The sequence below is a fragment of the Cordyceps militaris genome (genome assembly GCF_000225605.1).
Source record: "Cordyceps militaris CM01 unplaced genomic scaffold CCM_S00002, whole genome shotgun sequence".
NCBI lineage: Eukaryota > Fungi > Ascomycota > Sordariomycetes > Hypocreales > Cordycipitaceae > Cordyceps > Cordyceps militaris.
In genome coordinates this window covers 5066140-5087645 of record NW_006271970.1, presented here as the reverse complement: position 1 = coordinate 5087645, position 21506 = coordinate 5066140, and the positions used below count along the sequence as shown (strand labels likewise).

General features: G+C 55.0%; 6 protein-coding genes across 6 annotated transcripts; 5 read left to right on the top strand and 1 right to left on the bottom strand.

The window, feature by feature from the left end:
* Positions 1-470: 470 nt before the first annotated feature.
* Positions 471-1538, top strand: CCM_03523 (oxidoreductase CipA, putative; the record flags this gene model as incomplete). The annotated part of the gene is made up of 2 exons (XM_006668674.1): positions 471-539; positions 591-1538. The coding sequence occupies 2 exons, from the start codon at positions 471-473 to the stop codon at positions 1536-1538; spliced, it is 1017 nt and encodes a 338-aa protein (XP_006668737.1).
* Positions 1539-2359: 821 nt separating this feature from the next.
* Positions 2360-7233, top strand: CCM_03522 (glycogen debranching enzyme; the record flags this gene model as incomplete). Its single annotated transcript, XM_006668673.1, has 3 exons — positions 2360-2589; positions 2656-6985; positions 7156-7233. 3 exons carry the CDS (start codon positions 2360-2362, stop codon positions 7231-7233), a joined length of 4638 nt encoding a protein of 1545 aa, XP_006668736.1.
* Positions 7234-8186: 953 nt separating this feature from the next.
* Positions 8187-9975, bottom strand: CCM_03521 (uncharacterized protein; the record flags this gene model as incomplete). The annotated part of the gene is made up of 4 exons (XM_006668672.1): positions 8187-8505; positions 8560-8935; positions 9397-9826; positions 9964-9975. 4 exons carry the CDS (start codon positions 9973-9975, stop codon positions 8187-8189), a joined length of 1137 nt encoding a protein of 378 aa, XP_006668735.1.
* Positions 9976-11325: 1350 nt separating this feature from the next.
* On the top strand, positions 11326-12222 carry CCM_03520 (protein kinase domain-containing protein; the record flags this gene model as incomplete). The annotated part of the gene is made up of 1 exon (XM_006668671.1): positions 11326-12222. One exon carries the CDS (start codon positions 11326-11328, stop codon positions 12220-12222), a length of 897 nt encoding a protein of 298 aa, XP_006668734.1.
* A 672-nt stretch (positions 12223-12894) lies between these two features.
* On the top strand, positions 12895-15578 carry CCM_03519 (uncharacterized protein; the record flags this gene model as incomplete). Its single annotated transcript, XM_006668670.1, has 2 exons — positions 12895-13032; positions 13086-15578. 2 exons carry the CDS (start codon positions 12895-12897, stop codon positions 15576-15578), a joined length of 2631 nt encoding a protein of 876 aa, XP_006668733.1.
* Positions 15579-18266: 2688 nt separating this feature from the next.
* CCM_03518 (trichothecene C-8 hydroxylase) lies at positions 18267-20133 on the top strand (the record flags this gene model as incomplete). The annotated part of the gene is made up of 4 exons (XM_006668669.1): positions 18267-18629; positions 18699-18798; positions 18870-19640; positions 19703-20133. The coding sequence occupies 4 exons, from the start codon at positions 18267-18269 to the stop codon at positions 20131-20133; spliced, it is 1665 nt and encodes a 554-aa protein (XP_006668732.1).
* Positions 20134-21506: the final 1373 nt, after the last annotated feature.

Sequence of the window (21506 nt, the reverse complement as noted above, 5' to 3'; positions counted from 1 at the left end):
TCTGCTCGCGGTCCAGAAACCAGCCGGAGCTCGGCGCCAGGCGTTCTACGCACCATGATTTCAGCGCATAGTCGCATCCCAGCTCGGTTTTTTTTTTTTTTTCATTCTTCGTATCTCAGCTATTGTCGTTTAGCTTTGACACGGAGCTGCTGCTTCGAAGACCTAACTCCGAGATGGCCGGTGGGAATACTGTATGCTGATTGGCGGAGATGGCGGGTGGCAGCGCTAGGCTGGTTTGGGAAAAGGCGCTTCGGACGGGGTTTACCGAGAACTGCAATGGACAGCTGCGGCGCGGACATGCAGGAAATAAGAGAGTTCGGCATTGGTGTATATAAGAAGCTTATTCTCGCCTTAATTTTCGAATCGGTTCCTGATCAAGCAACAACCTGACGTTTACACAGACAATCGACTCTGGACAAGCAGTTATCAACACTTGACAAGCTACACGACTTATACACAACTACATTGCAATGGCTCAGTACGCCAAGGACCAGGCCGCAGGTTTTGTAAACCGCGTCAGCAAGGTCGCCATTATTGGGGTAAGTTGGTTTCCAGAGTACGTTCCTTGGCCATCCGCTGACTACAAGTAGGCCGGCGGAAATGTCGGCAAATACATGACGCAGGCCCTTCTTCAAACCGGGAAGCACACCGTCACGGCCCTCACCCGCATTGGCAGCACCAGCACGCTCCCCGAGGGTGTCATCAAGGCGCCCGTTGACTACGCCGACGAGGAGTCCCTCGTCAGCGCCCTCCGGGGCCAGCAGTTCCTCATCGTCTCCATGGCCGTCTCCGGCGGCGCCGAGGCCGAAGCGATTGTCATGTCAGCGGCGGGAAAAGCCGGTGTTCCCTGGGTGATGCCGACCTGCTATGGCACCGACATTGAGAACGCGGCGCTCATGGCGGAGAACCTGACGGGGCCGCTGGTGTTTGCTAATATTGCGGCGGCGGAGAAGAACGGGCTGTCGTGGACGACGATGAACTGCTCGTTCTGGTACGAATTTTCGCTCATGAGCCACAATTGCTACGGCATCGACATTACGAAGCGGTCGGCAACGCTGTTTGGCGACGGTGACGTGCCCATCTGCACGTCGACGTGGCTGCAGTGTGGGCGCGCGGCAGCGGCGTTTCTGAGCCTCAAGGTACTGCCTGAGGACGAGCACGACCGGGACGTGACCATGGCGCAGTGGCGCAACAAGCCCTTGTTCATCAAGAGCTTTGTGGCCTCGCAGCGCGATATGCTCGACAGCGTGCACCGAGTGCTGGGCACGACCGACGCCGACTGGGCGGTGGAGAGGGTCGACGCGCAGGCACGGTACGACGCGGGCCGGACGCTGCTGGGCGGACCAGAGGGCTACAAGGGCTTCTCGCACTGCCTTTACACGCGCACCTTTTTCAAGGACGGCGGCGGTGATTTCAGCGCCAAAGTGGTGAATAAGGAACTGGGCCTGCCGCAGGAGGACATGGAGGAGGCGACCAAGAGGGCGGTAGACATGGCGCTGAAAGCGGGCGAGTTTGAGTATGCCAAGGGTGCGCACTAGAGAGGAGATCTGTATTGTTAGAGTTACTACGTATGGAAACCATATCGATGTCGGAATAGCTGATGCGCCGTCCTATCGTGGCGTGAGGGAATTTGTGTAGCGTAGCCGTTTGTTGAGATGCAGATAGATGATGGGGGCTCAACATTTGGGTAGCAGCGGTTGGAACTTGTGTAGAACCAGAGAGTAAGTGATGAAAGCTTCTTGATGGCTATCTGATGGTTTTTTTCCTCGTAAGGATAAGGTAAGGATGGACTTGACGGACGGATGGTGCCACTCTGACCATGGCGATGCTGGCGGTTGAGGTAGAAAAGAAGAAAATATGGTGACATCAGACCGCTGCAGGCTCTATATCGAGCCCCGCAGCGGACAGCCCACTGAAACCAGCAGCGACAAGACGCAACACCGCCCGAGAGCAGCCCTGTAATACATCGCTGTAATACATCGCTGTAATACATCGCTGTAATACATCGCCGATGCAAGTGCGGCTCGTCCGGAGCATTTGCCCCTCTGCCAGTCGCCAGCTGCCAGCTTCCCCTACGACGGCACGACGGTCCAGGCCTTGTCCGGTTTCCATGTGCCACACCAAGTATCCCATCCTCCTAATCTGTACAAATCTCACGATACTCTTCGTCTAAAGCTCCCGTCCCTTCAGCCATTTCCCTGTTGTCGCATCCCACCCGCCCGTCGATCAAAGCGTCATTCCTGCAGCCCCCCTGCACCAGCTAAGCAAGCTCCAGCATCCACCTAAAGTGACCCAACCAACCCGTCCAAGTCCACCGCGGGGCAGCGCTGTTGCCCGCGACGTTTTCCCCTCCTCCATCATGAGCCCTGGCACCATGACGTCTCGAGAGGTCTTTCTGTTGCATCTCAACGACGACGGCTCGCCCGACGTCGCCGGCGAGTACGTTTACCTCGCCCCCAAGTCGAGGGACCCCGTCACCGTCCGCTTCGTCATCGAGGGTGCGTCTTCCATTTGCCGCCATGGCAGCCTATGGGTCAACATCCCCGACAAGGGTCAGGACTTTCGCCGCGACAAGTTTCGCGAGTTCCCGTGAGTTGTCCAAGAGCCAATTGCAAGCTTCGAAACATCAATTGGCTTATTCCTAACCTCCCGCAGCTTGAAACCCGACTTCAACCGCCCCATCGAAATTTCCGTTCCCATATACGAAGCTGGCGCATTTGCCTTTTACACCACCTATGCAGAGCTGCCTGACTTGCGACCGACCCTTGACAACACCGACAAGGCGTCGCTCAAGCAGACTCCAACCTATTACATCGATGTTGCTCCCCGTTTGACTCTCGACGGTCGTGCCCTGCCGCTCCCCGCCCTCTCCGTCTTTTCCATCATCAGCAAATTCATGGGCCGCTACCCGCAAGACTGGGAGGCTCATCTCAGCGGAATCAGCGGAAGGGGCTACAACATGGTTCACTTTACGCCACTGCAGGTCCGTGGCGAATCCAATTCGCCTTATAGTCTTTATGATCAACTTGGCTGGGACCCCGTCTGTTTCCCCAACGGCGAAAAGGACGTAAAGCGCATGATCGATAGCTTGGAAAAGAAGCACTCGCTACTGAGCTTGACCGACATTGTCCTCAATCACACCGCCAGCAACACGAAATGGCTGCAGGAACACCCCGATGCCGCCTACAATCTTGCTACTGCCCCTTGGCTCCAGTCTGCTTACGAGCTTGACACCAAGCTCCTAGAGCTAGGCAACAACCTTCAAGAGCTTGGATTGCCCGTAGACCCCAAGTCTACAGACGACTTGCTCAAGATCATGCAAGTCGTTAAAAACAATCTCCTTACAGAGTTGCGCCTGTGGGAATACTATGTGCTAGCCGTCGACCCTAATGCTGATGCTATTGTGCAAGCTTGGGTGGATGGAAAGACATTTGCCCCTCCCAAGGAATCGGCTGAGTCGTTTTCTCTTGAGGGGCTCCAAGGAGATGTACTTGCCGACCAAGCCGCATTCCTCAAAACATTCGGTCTCAAAGGTCTCGATCACTTAGGCGACCGATTCAGGCGAAATGTTGACCCCGCGGTTGGCGCCACTGTCTTGTCCTTTGCTCTCGGCAAGTATCAAAAAGATGGCCACTCCGCCACCAAGGGTGCCGCCAGGGCAAAGACGACCAAAATTCTAGATGCTCTAAATGTTCCATTTTACGAAGAGTACGATACCGATATAAAAGAAGCATTGGAACAGCTGTTCAACAGGATCAAATATGTTCGCTTGGATGACAACGGACCCAAGCTTGGTCCAATCAACAAGGAAAACCCCTTGATTGAATCTTATTTTACACGTCTCCCCAAGACCAGCGCCACTTCCAAGCTTAAGCCTAAGGATATGGCCCTGGTCAACAATGGCTGGGTTTGGGGCGGCAACGCGCTGGTCGACAATGCTGGACCTCAGTCCAGAGTATACCTCCGCCGCGAGGTTATTATCTGGGGTGATTGTGTAAAGCTTCGGTATGGCTCCAAGCCAGAAGATAGTCCATGGCTATGGGAACATATGACCAAATATGCCCGCCTCCTTGCCAAGTACTTCGTCGGCTTGCGCATTGACAACTGCCACTCCACCCCCATTCACGTGGCTGAGCATATCCTGGACGAGGCCCGAAGGGTGCGACCCGACTTGTATGTTGTCGCGGAGCTGTTTTCTGGCTCTGAAGAAACCGACTATATTTTTGTCAAGCGCCTTGGCCTCAGCTCGCTTATTCGCGAAGCCATGCAGGCGTGGAGTACTGCCGAGCTGAGTCGCCTGGTCCATAGACACGGCGGCCGACCTATTGGGAGCTTTGAGGTCGATGAAGTTTCCACCACAGATACCGCCAGCGGCAAGGGAAACTTGTCGAGAGAAATCGTCAAGCAAATCCGACCCACCCCCGTCCACGCTCTCTTCATGGATTGCACCCACGACAACGAGACCCCTGCCCAGAAGCGAGATGCCCGCGATACTCTCGCCAATGCTGCTCTCGTAAGCATGTGCTCGAGCGCCACCGGTAGTGTCATGGGTTACGATGAAATCTACCCAAAGTTGGTAGATCTTGTGAACGAGACCCGCCTCTACACGTCGGAGTCCTCCCACTCTCCACCTGAGGGTACGACCGGCAATAACGGTATTGGCGGCGTCAAGAAGCTTCTCAATCAGATCCACACACTCATGGGCAAAGATGCCTACGACGAAACCCACATTCACCACGAGGATCAGTACATTACGGTACATAGGGTCCAACCTGATTCAAGAAAGGGCTACTTCCTTATTGCTCATACGGCTTTCCCGGGCTATGGCAACGGCCGAGGATCCATTGCGCCAGTCGAGCTCAACGGAACCAAGGTAAAGCACCTCGGCAGCTGGATGTTGGAGGTTGATGCCAGTGACGAGGCGACGGCCAAGGTACTTGGCGACGACAAGTATCTTCGTGGTCTTCCCAGCAAGGTGGCTGCTATCAAGGGCGTTGATATCGAGCAAAGGGGCGGCGATGCTATCATAACAGTCCGAGAAAAGTTCCCTCCTGGCAGTATCGCTCTATTCGAAACGTGGATCCCGGCGGCTGAGCATTCGGCAGGCCTTGACACATACGTCACGTCCGGTAGTAAAGAGGCCTGGAAGGACCTCAATCTCATCGATCTCAACTTTTTACTGTACCGCTGCGATGCAGAGGAGAGGGACGCCAGTAGTGGTGCACATGGCGTATATGATATCCCTGCCCATGGCAAACTTGTCTACGCTGGTCTTCAAGGTTGGTGGAGCATCTTGAAGAATATTGTTCACAACAATGACTTGGCACACCCTCTTTGCCAAAATCTTCGAGATGGCGCCTGGGCTTTGGATTTCTTTCAAGGACGAATTGAGCGGCAAAGCAAGTTGGACGGCCAGCAGAGGCTCGTCGCACCAGCACAATGGCTCAAGGACAGGTTCGATGCTATCAAAGCCATCCCCAGTTTCCTGCTGCCTCGCTATTTCGCCCTCGTTATGAGGACCGCATATCAAGCGAGTTGGAACAAGTCTCTCGAACTCATGTCGCCTAGCATTGAGAAGAGCCAATGGTTTCTTCAGAGTCTGGCCCTGGTCAGCGTCCAGCAAACTGGACTCGTCAAATCTGCCTCGCTTTGGCCGGAAAAGAAGGTCCCATCCATTGCTGCCGGCCTACCCCATTTTGCGGTAGAGTGGGCAAGGTGCTGGGGGCGTGATGTGTTCATCGCTATTCGAGGCTTGTACCTTGGAACCGAACGCTTTGACGAAGCCAAGGAGCACATTCTTGCGTTCGCTAGCGTTTTAAAGCATGGTATGATTCCGAACCTGCTGAGCAGCGGAGACGCACCTCGATACAACTCGAGAGACTCCGTCTGGTTTTTTCTCCAAGCCATTCAAGATTACGTGAATCTGGCACCCAAAGGTGCAGACTTGCTGCAGGTCAAAGTACCACGACGCTTCCTACCCTATGATGACACTTGGTTCCCAACCAATGACCCTCGTGCCTACTCCAAGGAGAGCACAATCGAAGAAGTCATCCAAGAAGCTTTACAGAGGCATGCCACTGGTATGAAGTACCGCGAAGCCAATGCTGGACCTCAAATTGACTCCCAAATGAACGACGAGGGTTTCAATCAGAGCATTTATGTAGACTGGACCACTGGCATTATTTTCGGTGGTAATCAGTCCAACTGTGGCACATGGATGGACAAAATGGGGGAAAGCGAACGTGCTGGCTCCAAGGGTGTTCCTGGAACGCCTCGCGATGGTGCCGCTATTGAAATCACCGGGTTACTGTATAGCACTGTCAAGTGGCTGGCAGGCCTACACAAGAATGGCAAGTTTGCACACGCGGGGGTCAACAAGTCCGACAATGGCTCTGTGCCCTATGCCAAATGGGCTGAGCTGCTCAAGGACAATTTTGAGCGCTGCTACTACGTTCCTTTGTCTCCAAGAGACGACAGCAAGTACGACGTGAACCCCAAGGTTGTCAACCGCCGTGGCATGTACAAGGATCTGTACAAATCTGGCAAGGAATACGAAGACTACCAGCTGCGCTGCAACTTCCCCATCGCCATGACGGTTGCATCCGACCTGTTTGACAAGACGCACGCCATGGAGGCGCTGTGCCTGGCGGACCGCGTACTGCGTGGACCGACGGGCATGGCGACGCTGGACCCAAGCGACCTCAACTACCGGCCGTACTATCGAAACAGCGAAGACAGCGACGACATGGCGACAAGCAAGGGCCGCAACTACCACCAGGGTCCGGAGTGGCTGTGGCCGACGGGCTTCTTCTTGCGTGCGCTGCTCAAGTTTGACCTGGCGCGGCGAACGACGCCGCAAGGCCGAACAGAGGCGTTTCAGCAGGTGACGAGACGGCTGGCGGGATGCAAAAAGATGATTCAAGAGTCGGAGTGGGCGGGCCTGACGGAGCTGACGCAGAAAAATGGAGAGTACTGCGCTGACTCGGTAAGTGGTTTTTGGTTCTCGTTTGAGGGGTGTTTTCTTCGCTTCATGCAAGGGGGCGGTGCAACGAACGTGTAGATTCGACTGACCCGCTTGACCGCAACGACATCCTTTTCTCTCGCGACTTGAACAACCACCAATGTAAAAGTATTGTACTAACCACTTGTCAATAGAGTCCTACACAAGCGTGGTCTGCGGGATGCTTGATCGATTTATACATGGATGCGCTGGAGGAGGCGGGACAACAATAGTCTGTGGGTAGAGGGTGCGGGGAGCAAGCATACGACGGCTGTATACAGAAGAATCACATAGAGAGCATTGACTTTTTTTTTTAACTTTGTTCGTATTGTTTTATGCGTGGTATCCAAAGAACAAGATAAGGGAAAGAGAGACGGCCCTGAGCGTTGCCATGTATAATGTGCGCCAGTATAAAACAAGTCCTACCCCGGTGCTCCGCGACCCAAACAAGAATGTGAATTACAATGAATAGATGCAGAGCAACAAGGGCAAGGGAGGCAAAAGTAGTGTCCATGTCGATCAACAAGACCCTGCAGAGCATCTATGTATACTTGCCTCCGTCTCTTGCTCTTCTTCCCTTTTCCTCTCATGGTGCAAATGCATCTATGTATAAATGTAGGCGGACAATCCAAAAGAAGAAGAAAACTGAAACTAAAACAAGAGAAGAAAAGACGCCAAAAACTCCACCTCTTTTGTATACTTGGCCCCGGTAGGCTACAGCGGGGAAAACGTCAAGAAAAAAGCGACAACTGCGACTGGAGTCATGTACAAGATTGAATATCAAGTGTCAGCAGAGACAAAGAAAAAAAAGCGAAAATGCAGACGGCAGATGGCGGGGGACAGGATCGAGAACGCAGGAAAAGGATCGATCTGGAATCGGTGGTTCGAACAGGATCGAGCTCCCAGTGTGCTGTGTCATCCAGGGATGTTCCGTGATGAGGCTGTCGCCCGAAGTGAGTCAACTTCCGATACTGACATCGAAGAGGCCGAAGGTTTGGCGCTCAGCGTAGAAATCTGGACGATGAAACGGTGCCGTTGTTGCCCATGTACAAGCGCGAAAAAGCAAAGCGAAAACAAAATGCAAAGTCGTGTCGGGCCATCAGAAGTAGGAAATCAGACACGGTCAACAAGGACGCGGTTGATGCAAAACGAGGCAGAAATGAGAGACTCTACTATGTGTCCCATCTCACGTCCTCGAGGTGACGGTCCACTTCTTCTTTTGCTTGGGCTTCTCGGCCGACTCAAAACTGGGGTAAGCGGCCTCGGGGTTGTTCGAGTAGGTCATGGGAACGGCCGAGTCGGAGGCACGCACGCCGGCAGCGACGGCGGCGCCGGGGCCCCAAGAGGGGCGGGAGGCGGAGCCCGACTGCTTCTGGCCGAGCGAGGTCTGGCGATCCTTGCGGCGGAGGTAACGGCGGCGCCAGATGCAGGCGCCGATCCAAACGCCAGCGATTACGACGATGAGGACTACCAGCATAATGACCCATTGCCAGTGGTTGGAGATCCTGCGGGCAGTTAGTATGGGGTGAAAATGAGGCTGATCATGGGCAAGAACTCACCAGTCGCCACTCTTATTGCTGCTGCCGGAGCCAGTACTTCCCGAGGTAGAGCCCTTTGTGGTGGTGGTAGTCTTAGTAGTGCCGCCAGTGGCAGAAACGTGGCAGAGGCTGCCAAACCAGCTGGCGACTGAGGCCTGGCCGCCCGATTCGGCGGAGCAAACGTCGTTGCAGACGGCGTCCGTGGCGGTGGAGAGGGCGGCGACATTTTGGTTGATGCAAAAGCACGACTCGTAGCCGGAGACGGGACCCGACGGGATGATGGGCGGCACGCAGTTGGCGTTGGCGTCGTAGAGGGCTTTGCAGGAGACGGCGCAGGCGGGCAGCTTGTTGCGGTCGGCAAAGGGGACAATGGTTGTGACGGGCACTTGATTGGCGGCTGACGATTTTAGTTAGCATTGAATTTTGACGAGGTTGGGGGTTGATGTACCCATTATGACGGATTGATGAGAATGAGAGTTTGTGGTGATAAAACGGCGTGCACGCGGGTTACGAGCCGGCGGAATACCTAGTCGGACTAAGTGGTCTGGGGGGTGTCGCGCAAAACGGTAGCGACGTAATCGACAGCGCAGCAGTCGAGGGGTTGAAGAACGAGGGTATTGCTATTGCGGGCAATGAGGATATTTTGGGCTGGCGTGGAAGAGAAAGCGAAGAGAATAATGGTTTCGTGAGATATTTTTAAGCGTGTCGTATGTTGTTGTCGGCAGGTGTCTCAGATTGGGCACTTGCGGCGGCGGGTACGAGGAAAAAACGTCGGGTGGAAAGAAGGACGGTTTCGAGACGCTAGCGACCGGTTCGTAGTTGAGATGTTCGTGTGATGATGAAGGATGTCGATTTGACGAGAATGAATTTTTTCTTCTTGTCCTCCGCGGTTGATGAAGGATTTGTCAAGAGGGACAAGAGAGTCGATGTTTGTAAAGAAACGAGCGGAGGGATGGTGGCTGTGTGCGTTGTGTGCTTGGCAATGCGGTGCGGTATTATTTCGGGCCGCCAACAATGGGAGACGGTAGTGTGTGCCAGAGGTGCCAGAGACACGAAAGGGGACCAGTTGCGTACAGACGGGTCGGGTCAAAGGAAGGAGAATGAATGGTTCAACGTGAGACGGGAGGGAGCTTTGTTTGGTGGATGAAGTGAGAAGTGAGAGAGGAGGAATGGAAGTGGGAAAATGGAATGGGAATGGAGCCAGGCGACTGGACGCTGGACGAGGGTTAGCGGATGAGCAATCCTGGAACGGCCGGATCTCAGCAGTGCAGCGACCGTGGGCCACTGACTGTACCTCACTGTAGTTATCCGTACCTACAGAGCGCAGCACAGCGGCTCTGGGCACTAGTGGATTATTGGGTGGGTTTGCTGGTTTTGACTGGTTCGTTTCGGCACCAAGTTAGAGACTGGGTCTGAGATCCATACCGATCGGTACATGCGAACAGTTGCACCCTCCTCCTTTACACGCACAATCGGCCGTCGTCTGCATGTACCTTTCGTTACTGTTGAGAATACGGGCTGCCACACAGGGCTTAGCAGAATCCCTTGGCGTTGTGGCGGCACATGGTCTGCCGTCATGACCTCTGTGCTGGAAATACAAATAACTACGGATTCGTACAAGGCAGTTTGATGTATGATGCAACTGGTCTTTGCTATTCTCACGTTGATGGCATCTCCGCGCTGCCGCTGAATGGGTCCCCCTTGACAGACCCCCGACATGACATGGGCGGATCGTGGATGATCTACGCCGGATAGAGGTACATTCTCCCGCCGGCCAGGATGTTTAATTTTCTTCAAGTTGCGCAAGGATGAGATACAACTGTCGACGGATGCGGTGTGTGCAAGCCAGTTAATAAGCAGCCTTTGTCTCTACGGTAGCTATGTCGCAAGGCAAGAGTATGGCTCGTACGAGAGAGTGTATTTTGTGCTGTCTGTCCATATCTATGTACCTAGCAAGATTATCGAGAATACGAGATAAAATAGGCCACATGCCTGCGACAGACCTGCGCCGTGGCGCTACTTGGCTGTGCGAGGCGCCGTGGCCTCGTATCTAGCTATCCAGGGGCCGACCCGTGCGGCGTGTGTTCCTTGCAGCTCAAGCAGGTTTTCTTTTTCTTTTTATGGCCTTTTCTTTTTTGGCCTTTTTTTTTCTTTTTCCCTTCCAATGATACGGAGGACAGACAGTCTTGTGCTACTTAGCGGCCCCTGGCTGCTGGGGAACAGCTTGGCTCGTCGCCGCATCATGCACTAATAAATAAAAATGCCCCGTCTACAACGTCCCGATTCGTGCATAGAAAGACAGCCAGAAAAAAGGAAAGTCATTTGGTCCTGTCATTTCTAGCTTGAAGCGCTTCGACGAGTCACGCTGCTCGCACTGCTCGCTGCCTGCATCTCATGACACCAGCCACCCAAACTACCTACCCAGTCTCGCCGAATGCAACCAATATGAATGAATATGTTCCGTCCAAGACTCGTTTGTACATGACGTGACGGACAATTTTGGATCCCATCGAACCATGTTCGCCCTCGTACGGACCCAAAGAATGCATACCTACCAACCAACCACCCTTCCCCGTCCTTGCCCCCTGCCGCCCGCGTCACCCTTGTGTGCTGTGCCCTGGCCGTTTGGCTCGCTCCAAGGCTGGCGCGCCTCTTTGCGCCAGGTAAGGCTCAGAGAATCAATTCTTCAATCCCAACTTCCCTCCCTTCCATCCCCATCCGATTGCTGCTCGCGATCCCCATATACCTATTACACGCTACTTCATCCATCGCCCTCTTATCATCACCATGCCAGATAGGCTAGAACAAGTGCTTCCCCCATCGTTGTTTGACACGTGCAAGTTCATCTCCGTGGGCGCGACGGGATGGGTTTTCGAAGTCTCCCCCGGCATCGCCCTTAAATACCTCTGCACAGGCCGCCTCGACGAGTTCGGCCACGAGAACAAAATATACGAGCTGATTGAGCGAAGCAACCCGCCCCCGCACTTCATCCAGAGCTTTCTCCGGCTCCCCGACGCGCATTTTATGCAGCGGATGCCCATCAGCCTCGACTTTCGCCTACGAAGCAACCGGCGCCAAGACCCTAAGACGCTACAATGCTATGAAGTTTTGCATTTCGAGCCAACAGCTAGGATTGGACAATGGGCTGCGGAATTGTCTAGTGCACTTGCTTGGCTAGAATCCCTCGGGTTAGTCCAGGGGGATCTACGCCCGGCAAACCTCCTCCTCGACAGTGACGATCATCTAAAGCTGGTTGACTTTGATAGCTGTGCTAAGATTGGTGATAGAGATCCTGGACTTCCACCACCATGGTCTTCTCCAAAGCACAACTTTTACGGGGCTGGGACTGAGCAGTTTGCATTTGGCTCCATCCTCTATAATATGACGCGTGGCCTCGAGCCGTACGAGGATAAGGGCCCAGAAGTTATTAGGCTGTTCCGTACTATGGTGTTTCCAGAACTGTCTGACTCACAGCTAGATGTGCTGACGCTTCGCTGTTGGAGGAGTGAATTTACGACCTTGGCCGATCTTGCCAAGTATTGCGCGACGCTTGAAGGTGCTACGTCAGCTGCAACAGCCAACGCGACTAACGATGAGTATATCAGAAGAATGAAGAAGACTTGTGAAGAACTGCTACGTACTAAATTAGCAGATTTAGGTTATAAGTTACCTAGAGATATCTAGGGAGTCTAGCATACTAAGCAAAGTATTAGAATAACGGCGCCTATCTATGTTTAGTTATGGCTACTATACCTTGTTCTAGAATAAATGATCTTCACGTTTAACATTCGACAAAGCATGTACAAACCTCTCCGCTACCCACGACATGTATTAATACACATATCCAAAGATAACGTCTCCGGGCTTGATGTATATGCCCTCACTGATTAAACCCACACGGCTGGCCGCCACCACAATCTGATCAGCCCTCCATTAACGCACGACGCCGCGCTAACGTTGTATAATAGTAGCACCTCTATATTGGCATAAAATGAAACAAAACAGTCTTATTAGCATCTTCATACACAGCATGAATCGCTCACCGGGCTCATGCTCCTTATGTAAGCGCCCGCCCGCCTCCCATTGGCGGCCTCAAACAGTGGCGACCGGCTTGTGCCTAGGTTTCCCGCGGCGCTAGCGTCGCCAGCTGCACCTACGTCACAAGACTGCTTCCGCTCTTCCATCCTTCACCACTTCTGTTTTGCTACTCGCGGCCTCTTCCTCGACATCAAGCAGGCGGATCATCTCGACATCGCTTATTCCCACTCACGCATCGCTGCGCTCCCGACGTAGCTTTGCCGTGGCCAGCCCGCCGCCCCCCCTGCCCCCGGACCCTCCGCCACGACATGCCACGCCATGCGTAACCACTCTGACGACAAGTGCACCGACGAGGACTGGGCTCGCTATGTCTCGCCCGGTGCCAATCGCAAGGACCTCCAGGTCCAGCTCGCCCTCTCCCTGATCCTCGGCGTCTCGGCCCTCGTCACCTTTTGCGTGCGTTTCTTCCGAGCCCCTTAAACACTGGCTGCTCTCGCTAACATAAATAGATTCTGCGTCCGCGATGGCCGGCCCTCTACTCGGCTCGCAAGAGGCGCCTCCATCCCAGCATGGACCTCCCGGCCCTCCCGAAGACCTTTTTCGGCTGGATCCCGAAGCTGTATAGCATCACCGAGGAACAGGTTCTCTCCTCGGCCGGCCTCGACGCCTTTGTCTTTTTGTCCTTTTTCAAAATGGCCATCCGCCTCTTTTGCGTCATGGGCTTCTTCGCCCTCGTCGTGCTCTCGCCCATCAACTACAAATATCGCGGATCCGGCTTCTTGCCCGGGCCGCCTGACGACGGCGACAACCACACTGCGTACACTTACCACCCGAAATCATACGCCTCTGTCCGGCTGCCCTTTACTCCCTACGACGACGACAAGGACGACGGCAAGGATCGGAGTCGGGAGCGCTCCTATCTCTGGGCCTATGTCGTCTTTACTTACTTTTTTGTCGCCTTGACGCTATATACCATCAACTGGGAGACGTTCCGCATCATCAAACTCCGCCAGGACTACCTAGGGTCCCAATCGACTGTTACCGATAGAACATTCCGGCTCTCTGGAATTCCTGTCAGTTTGCGCTCCGAGGCCAAGCTCAAGACTTTGGTGGAAAAGCTGGGTGTTGGTAGTGTTGAAACTGTGTTTCTCTGCCGCGACTGGAAAGACCTGGATGCGCTGGTCGAGGAGCGAACCCGCCTGCTGAATCGGCTCGAGACGGCCTGGGCGCGCTATTTGGACTCACAGCACCCGCATAACCGCGACGGTCTGGGCAGATCCGATCATCTCCCGGTGCCCGACACGGCACGGGAGCAGGATGAAGAGTCTGGCGAGAACTGGGGGCTGCTCCAAAGCAACCCCGACCAGCCGCATCTCTTGCACGGCGTCCGACCCCAGGTCGTCTTGCGTTATGGCTTCATGGGACTTCGCCGGCAAAAAGTAGACGCCATCGATTACTACGAGGAAAAATTGCGACGGATCGACGAAAAGGTGGTTGTGGCGCGCAAGCAGGAATACAAGACAGCCGACATGGCCCTCGTCACCATGGACACTGTTGCCGCTTGTCAGATGCTCATTCAGGCCGAGATTGACCCTCGCCCCGGCCAGTTCTTGACCAAGGCTACTCCCTCGCCGTCGGACATGGTGTGGAAGAATACCTACGCACCCCGTGGTATCCGCCGCCTCCAAGCTTGGGCCATTACCTTGTTCATCACCATCCTAACCCTGGTCTGGATCTTTCCTACTGCCTTTCTTGCCTCTTGGCTCAGCGTCTGCACCATCCGCAATGTGATGCCGTCGTTTGCTGACTGGCTCGAAGACCACGAGATCATCAAGTCGCTCATTCAAAATGGTGGTCCCACGCTGGTCGTATCCTTGCTCAATATCGCAGTCCCGTACGTCTACGACTTTTTGTCCAACCACCAGGGCATGATTTCCCAGGGCGATGTGGAGCTGTCAGTTATTTCCAAAAACTTCTTCTTCACTTTTTTCAACACGTTTTTCGTGTTTGCCGTTTCCAAGACGGGTCTCGATTTTTACTCGTCGCTCCAGGGCCTGCTGAAGGACACAAGCAAGATTCCGGCCATTATCGCCGCTGATGTGGAGGGTCTGTCCCGTTTCTACATTAGTTTCATCATGCTCCAAGGTATCGGCTTGATGCCGTTCCGCATTCTCGAAGTGGGCAGCGTCATACTGTATCCCATCTACCGATTCCTGGCGGTGACGCCGCGCGACTATGCGCAGCTCCAGAAGCCGCCCAACTTCCAGTACGGATTCTACTTGCCGACGTCGCTGCTCGTCTTCAATCTCTGTTTCATTTATAGCGCGATGCGGCCCGGGCCTACGATTCTCATCTTTGGCATCATCTACTTTGCTCTCGGCTATTTCACCTTCAAGTATATGCTGCTTTACGCCATGGACCAGCCGCAACATGCGACTGGTGGCGCGTGGCGGATCATTTGCAGCCGTCTCGTTATTGGTATCCTCGTGTTTGAAGTCGTCATGGTTGGCCAGATTGCGTCCCTCTCGGCGTTTGTCCAATCCGTATCCGTGCTCCCTCTCATTCCCTTTACTGTGTGGTACAGCTATTACTTTACCAGACGCTTCGAGCCTCTGACCAAGTATATTGCGCTGCGCAACATTCGCGCGGTGGAGAACGACGACGAAGCCATTCTAGACGACGAGGACCAGGGCCAGGATCAGCCGCTGGCCAACGGAACGTCGACGGGCCGCATTGTGCGCCGTGGTAGCACCATGGACGAGCTCCGGGAGCAGGGGCTGAGCTTTGTCAATCCGAGTTTGGTGAGCCCGCTGGTGCAGGCTTGGATCTACAAGGACCCGCCGCCGGTGCCGGGTAGCGATGGTGAGGCATCGTCGCGGGCCGAAGGGTCGTTGCATAACTCGAGGGGATCGTCGCGGGAACCGAGGCTGATTCTGCCGAATGCGGACAGCACGCTGGGGATTGGTGATGATAATGTGTGGAGAGAGTCGAGGGATAGGTAATGGAGGGGGACAGATGGGTGGGATGGGGGGGTACTTTTTTGAATGATACCATACTGCACACATTCTTAACTCTGGAGGCATGGGTATTGTAGAAGACTAGACTGTTTATATTTCTTTCTCCAAGGAACGCTATTCATATCGTTATGCGTTACTTTGTTATGTATACTTGTGATGTGATGCTCTCCGAGGCTGGTGCTACCAGCGGTGATGAACGGTGATGAAAGTTATCCCAACTCGTGCTGTAAGGGCAGTGACACCATCAGCATCTCCAACACGCTCGAGAGTCGGTCCGAAAGAATAAAAACCAGCGCATCAAGATGTGCATCATTCAACGGCGACGGAAAGGTACTAGACCGATGCATCGCTCGTCATCCGACCAGGATGGATCTTTCCAAACCTGGTGGGTTCCCGATGGCCCTCGCCCCGGAGCGGACGGACACCGCGCGTTTCACGGAGAAAGCCCACACTAGTCCCGGCTCCGCGAGGGTCCGAGTGGACCGGCAGTGGCATGTTGGAATCGATGTGAAAAATAAAATAAAAAAATGATCTGATTGGTATCTAGACGGATCTTGTCTTTTTACGTCTTTTGCGACCGGACGGCCCCCAAAAATGTGCCGTGCCGAAGCGGGCTTTCTTCGTGGCTTGAAGGGCTTTATCAACCAGTGGCTTGAAGGGTAGATCCGCCTCGCCTCTATTTTGGCGATGCTCTCTATTTTTTTTTCTCCGAGTAGAAAACGGACATTTGGGCAGGACGCCATGACGGGACCTCGTGAGCGCCAAGACATGCACGCTGCGGGCTGGCCATATCTCGGGGCCGCTATACGTGTATTCATTCAACCTGTATATGCGTTCATGCGTGTGTGTGCAATTTGGGGGAAAGGAGCTTTTGTTGAACCGGTTCTTGGCGCACAAAATGTGCCCGCATCGGAACAGCGTGGCGCCGACGCAGCGGGTGCATAAAAGAGTAAATATTTGGGGGAGGGAGGGGGGACAGTTTTATGCAATAAGGCTGGAAAACAACAAATTAGTGGACATTTGTGAATGGGTTCAATAGACGAAGTTTCGCTCATCTCCGAAAGGGGGAGCGGCTTTTTAACTAGTTGTTATTTTATTATTAGCTTGTCGATTTGACTTGTGCGCTTGCCGCCTTCTTTTTGCCAGTTTTCTTCTCGTAATCGTATCGGATTGTATGTACATCTTGGGGCATTGTCCGCCGCCGCCTGCACCCATCAACTTGGCGGCAGCAAAGCTGAATATGGAACAAAGGGAGCGCGGGTTCCTTCTCTGGCCTCGCTCCGTCAAAGTCCGCCCGCCTCTGTCCGCAGAGAGCGCGAATTTGGCCATTGTTCTCATGCCTTGCGAGCAACGTTTACGCAACGCAACACTCTGTGCTCGAGGGGGGTAGTGCGATGGTGGCGCGCCCATCACGACCGAAATGGGGGGATCGCTTGAAAAACCTTTACGCGTATTTAGGATACGACACTCCACTTTATCTTCTAGATTGAACCGTTGATCAATATCAAGGTGTGAGCTGTGACACCACCTCTGATGGACTATGTACATGTTCCAGTTGGCGGCACACCAAAAAGCAAGGAAAAAGGGGGTCCTGGACCCATTCGTGCCCAGGCTTTTGTTCTGCAAATCAACCGCGCAGAAACAGTCATCCTCTGAGACGCGATTGGGTACATGTGCAAAGGCCGGCACGGGGTGGCTGGCGATCGACGCCCATCTGCCGGCGCGCGGCGGTGTAAGGTGGAGAGATGAGGGGCGCGCCGGCACCGGGTCGCCCATATCTTTTTCATCACTCTTCTTGTCCGTCCGACTTGCTTTGCTGGTGTGTCTGCCATTGCTCTTCTGGCGTTCGGGGACATGATTCCGTCCGATGCACCATCACTTGACTTGGTGATGGCTGTAACCCCCTTGTGAAGCTTGATTGCTTCGCGGGAGGGTGTCACAACAGGAAGCGATGGTGGCCTAGAAGATGAACATGACGTTTTTTGCAGGCCCAGGCCTCTCGAAGAAGAAGGAAAAAGAGTCTGATGAGCGAATGCGCAACGACTTTCCGCTACATACCCTAGTCCTGAGCTAACTAGGGCGGCTGGTGATGGAACAGAAGCCGCCCCCTGAGCCGCTGCCGTTTCGTTTGCTTTCAAAGACATGAACAAGGAAAGGCTGACTCTGAATAGTTAGTTGGAACTGGTGTGGCAACAAACCCTCCAACGACAGCTTGTGTAACCCCTCCTCGCGTCGCTCCAAAGTGACTGGTCGTGCAGTACGTCGTCGTGTCCCCGATCGTGAAACCCACATCGTTTATTCGGCTTTCCAGGTGCCATCCTAGTTCGCTTTGTCGTTCTCCATCTCGGCCCTTTCCAAGCGTCCGGACGTGCGAGGCGAACGTCGCGGAGCCGGAAACCTGGAGAAGGGGTGGGTTTCATTTGGAGTTTGTTTGGAACAGTGTAGACTGTCAACGCCTGCCCCCCCCCTTGTCCGACCATGGCCTTGTGTCTCGCCCTTCGCTCGCGTGTGTATACTAGTATAATTTTGTATATATACACACGATAGCCCCGCGTAATCGACTGCCAGGGGTGCATCGTGTCTTCCATTTCCCTCGCCTGCTACCGCCTCGACCTTTTCCGGCACACCACCCTCCTTCGTATAGCACACCAAACATCAGTCGACGGCCCCATCATGTTGGTCGGCTTCAAGAGCTACCTCGAGGCCCTCCCTCACGAGGTCGCCCTCAAGCCAGTGCCCTTCATCCTCGCCTCGGTGCTCGCCGCCGTGCTCGCCGTCGTCTTGCGCCTCGCCACCGCCGCGCCGTCGACGCTGACGACGCTCAACCCCAAGGGCGCCTTTGAGGTCTCTGACGCGCGCATCAAGGCCACCTTCCGAAGAGACGCCGCCAAGATGCTCCGCGGCTGGTTCGCGCAGAACCCGAGCCGCCCCGTCATCATCAACGGCGACATGGGCCCCATGACGGTGCTGCCGCCGACCATGACCAACGAGATCCGCAACGACAACCGGCTCGGCTTTATGGAGGTCACACGCGAGGTGAGGCGGCCGCGCTTCTCTGCCTTTTGTCGCTCGTTGTCGTTGCTAACACTGCCATTTTCCCGATAGGCTTTCCACAGCCACCTGCACGGCTTCGAGCCGTTTTCGGTCGGCCAGAGCGACCATCTCATCCAAGAGATTGTTCGCAAGGATCTGACCAAACAACTTGGTGGGCGGCACCTTCAAAGCAAACGAAAAAAAACACCGACCCTGTTAGACTAACAAGTCTTGTCTGAATAGCCAAGGTGACGGCTCCTCTTGCCGAGGAAACGTCGCTTGCCCTGAGTGATATTCTCACCGACAGCACCGGTATGTCGATACCCGAGCGTGGCGGCGCGCTGCCTTGTCACGCCTCGTTGTGCCCAAAACTAATACACGCCCCCCCGACAGAATGGCACGAGGCCAACGTTCGCGAGTCCATTCTGCAGCTCGTCGCCCGCATCTCGTCGCGCGTCTTTGTGGGCGAGGAGCTCTGCCGCAACCCCGACTGGCTGCGCGTGACCAAGGAGTACACGGTCGCGTCCTTCCAGGCCTCGGAGGAGCTGCGCCAGTGGCCGTATCTGCTGCGCCCCATTGCCAACCGCTTCCTGGCCTCGACGCGCCGGGCGCAGACCCTGCTCAAGGAGGCGCGCGCCGTCGTCACGCCCGTCATCACGCGGCGGTACGCCGCCCGCGCCGCCGCCGCCGCCGCCGCCACGCCGTACGTCGAGTCCAACGACGCCATGGACTGGTTCGCCTCGGCCGACCCCCAGCGCTTCTTTGACGCGGCCAACTTCCAGCTCGCCCTGTCGTTTGCCGCCATCCACACCACGACGGACCTGCTGTCGGAGACGCTGCTGCGCATCGCGCAGCACCCCGAGATCGTCCCGGCACTCCGCGCAGAAATCATCTCCGTCTACCGCTCCCACGGCTGGGAAAAGTCGGCGCTGTACAAGATGCAGCTGCTCGACAGCACCATCAAGGAGACGCAGCGGATGAAGCCTATTTCTCAACGCAAGTTCCCCCCCGGCCGTACCCCTAGGACAAGTTCCTATACCTTTTGTTTCTTTGCCCCTAACGCTTTTGCCCACTAGTTTCCATGATCCGCTTCATCAAGGAGAGCTTCACCCTCAGCGACGGCACGCGGCTGCGCAAGGGCGAGAAGCTGGGTGTGACGCTGACGCACCTGCGGGCGGCGTCGAACCACGCGGACCCGGACCGGTGGGATGCGTACCGGTGGGTGCGCATGCGCGACGACCCGGCGCGGCAGAACGCGGCGCACCTCGTCTCGACCACGCCCGAGCACAGCGCCTTTGGCCACGGCCAGCACGCCTGCCCGGGCCGCTTCTTCGCCGCCAACGAGATCAAGGTCGCCCTGCTCGGCATCCTCATCAAGTACGACTTTGAGCTGCCCGCCGACACCCTCCCGCAGGTGTACGAGAACGGCCTGTCGCTCGTCTCGGACCCCATGGTCTCGATGCGCTTCCGCCGTCGCGACGCCGAGATTGACCTCGACATGGCGTGACTGCGCTGTGCATGTCGGTGAAGGGTGCTTTTCGGTGCTGTGTGGGAGGGGAGGTTTTGTTTTCCAGATTGGCGTCATGCCATCTCGTCTACACAACCTCCATCCATGGCAGCGACGATGCGCAGCTAGACTGGTTCCCCCGATGGGAGGCGTGGAAGAGGCCTCCTCCTGAATACTTGTCACTTAAGTTCTGCCACTTTAGTTTGTGTCTGCCGTGGAATACTATGCTAGCGTGGGGCGTGGCGATTGGGCTGTGTGATTTTGTAATTGGCTTCAGATTGGGAGATCGGTTAATCCGATCCTATTCAAGGTCGATGCCGAATCATGGGTATTAAATGTATATAAACCCCAGACATGCTAGGAGATTGGGTTGAAATATTGAAAAAATAAAGCCAGCAAGCAGAGCATCGTCATCTACAATACGTCTCGGTGAGGGAGTCCGAACTGTTTACAGTATAGGGTAGCAGAGCCCGCAAGACTAGTTGAGCGCTGCATGGGAGTAATAAGCAACTAGGCAACACGTGGCAAATCAAGGAATGCCTGATTAAAAAGTCGTGAAATATCGCCAAAGAATTGAGTCTAGATGATACAATACATTCTTCTTACGGAGGGCTACTGGCGAGTGTGTGGCAGAGGTAACGCTTCGGACGAGCCAAGCCGTAAGAGACTTGGCTGAAGGGCCGTGAAAGCTCAGCGATGGGTAAAGAATGCTAGCTGCCTCCGAGCTAACATACGATCATGGCGACGTGGCATACTTTGCTTAATACGCTGCTGCTATTCTGTCCTCGATTAGGCAGAGCTCTAGGCTTCACAATAAAGCATATCGGCGGGGCCAACACGCAGCTTGCGACGCTAACAATCCATTGTGGACGTCTGAAGAAATACGATGAAAACGAGAAATCTCCCCCGCTTAACCCGCTGACCTGCTGTGATGCGCCGGTTGTAAGTGGCTGTAAATATCTTGTATAAGTACGTACCACAGTCTCGGCGCAACGTCCCACGTCTTGCCATCAACTTGACACGCACCAAAATGGCTTCCAGTGCTGAATACTCCGAATACTCCAAAGAAAAAGGAGACGAGCAGCACCTCCTGGCGCTTCCCAACAACAGACAAGTGGCCTACGCCTGCAACGGGCCGGAAGCAGCCACGACCGTGGTCCTCTTCTTCAGCGGCCTCATGAGCATCGGATCCGCCCGCAGCGTGCCCGCGCCCTGTCAGCGCATCGGCGCGCGCTGGATCGCGCCGACGCCGCCGGGCATGGGCCGGTCGAGCACGCGCGACCTCGCCGTGCCCTACCACGTCAGCCTGGCGCGCGACATGACGGCGCTGCTGGACCACCTCTACCCGTCCGGGGCCTACTCGACGCTGTACG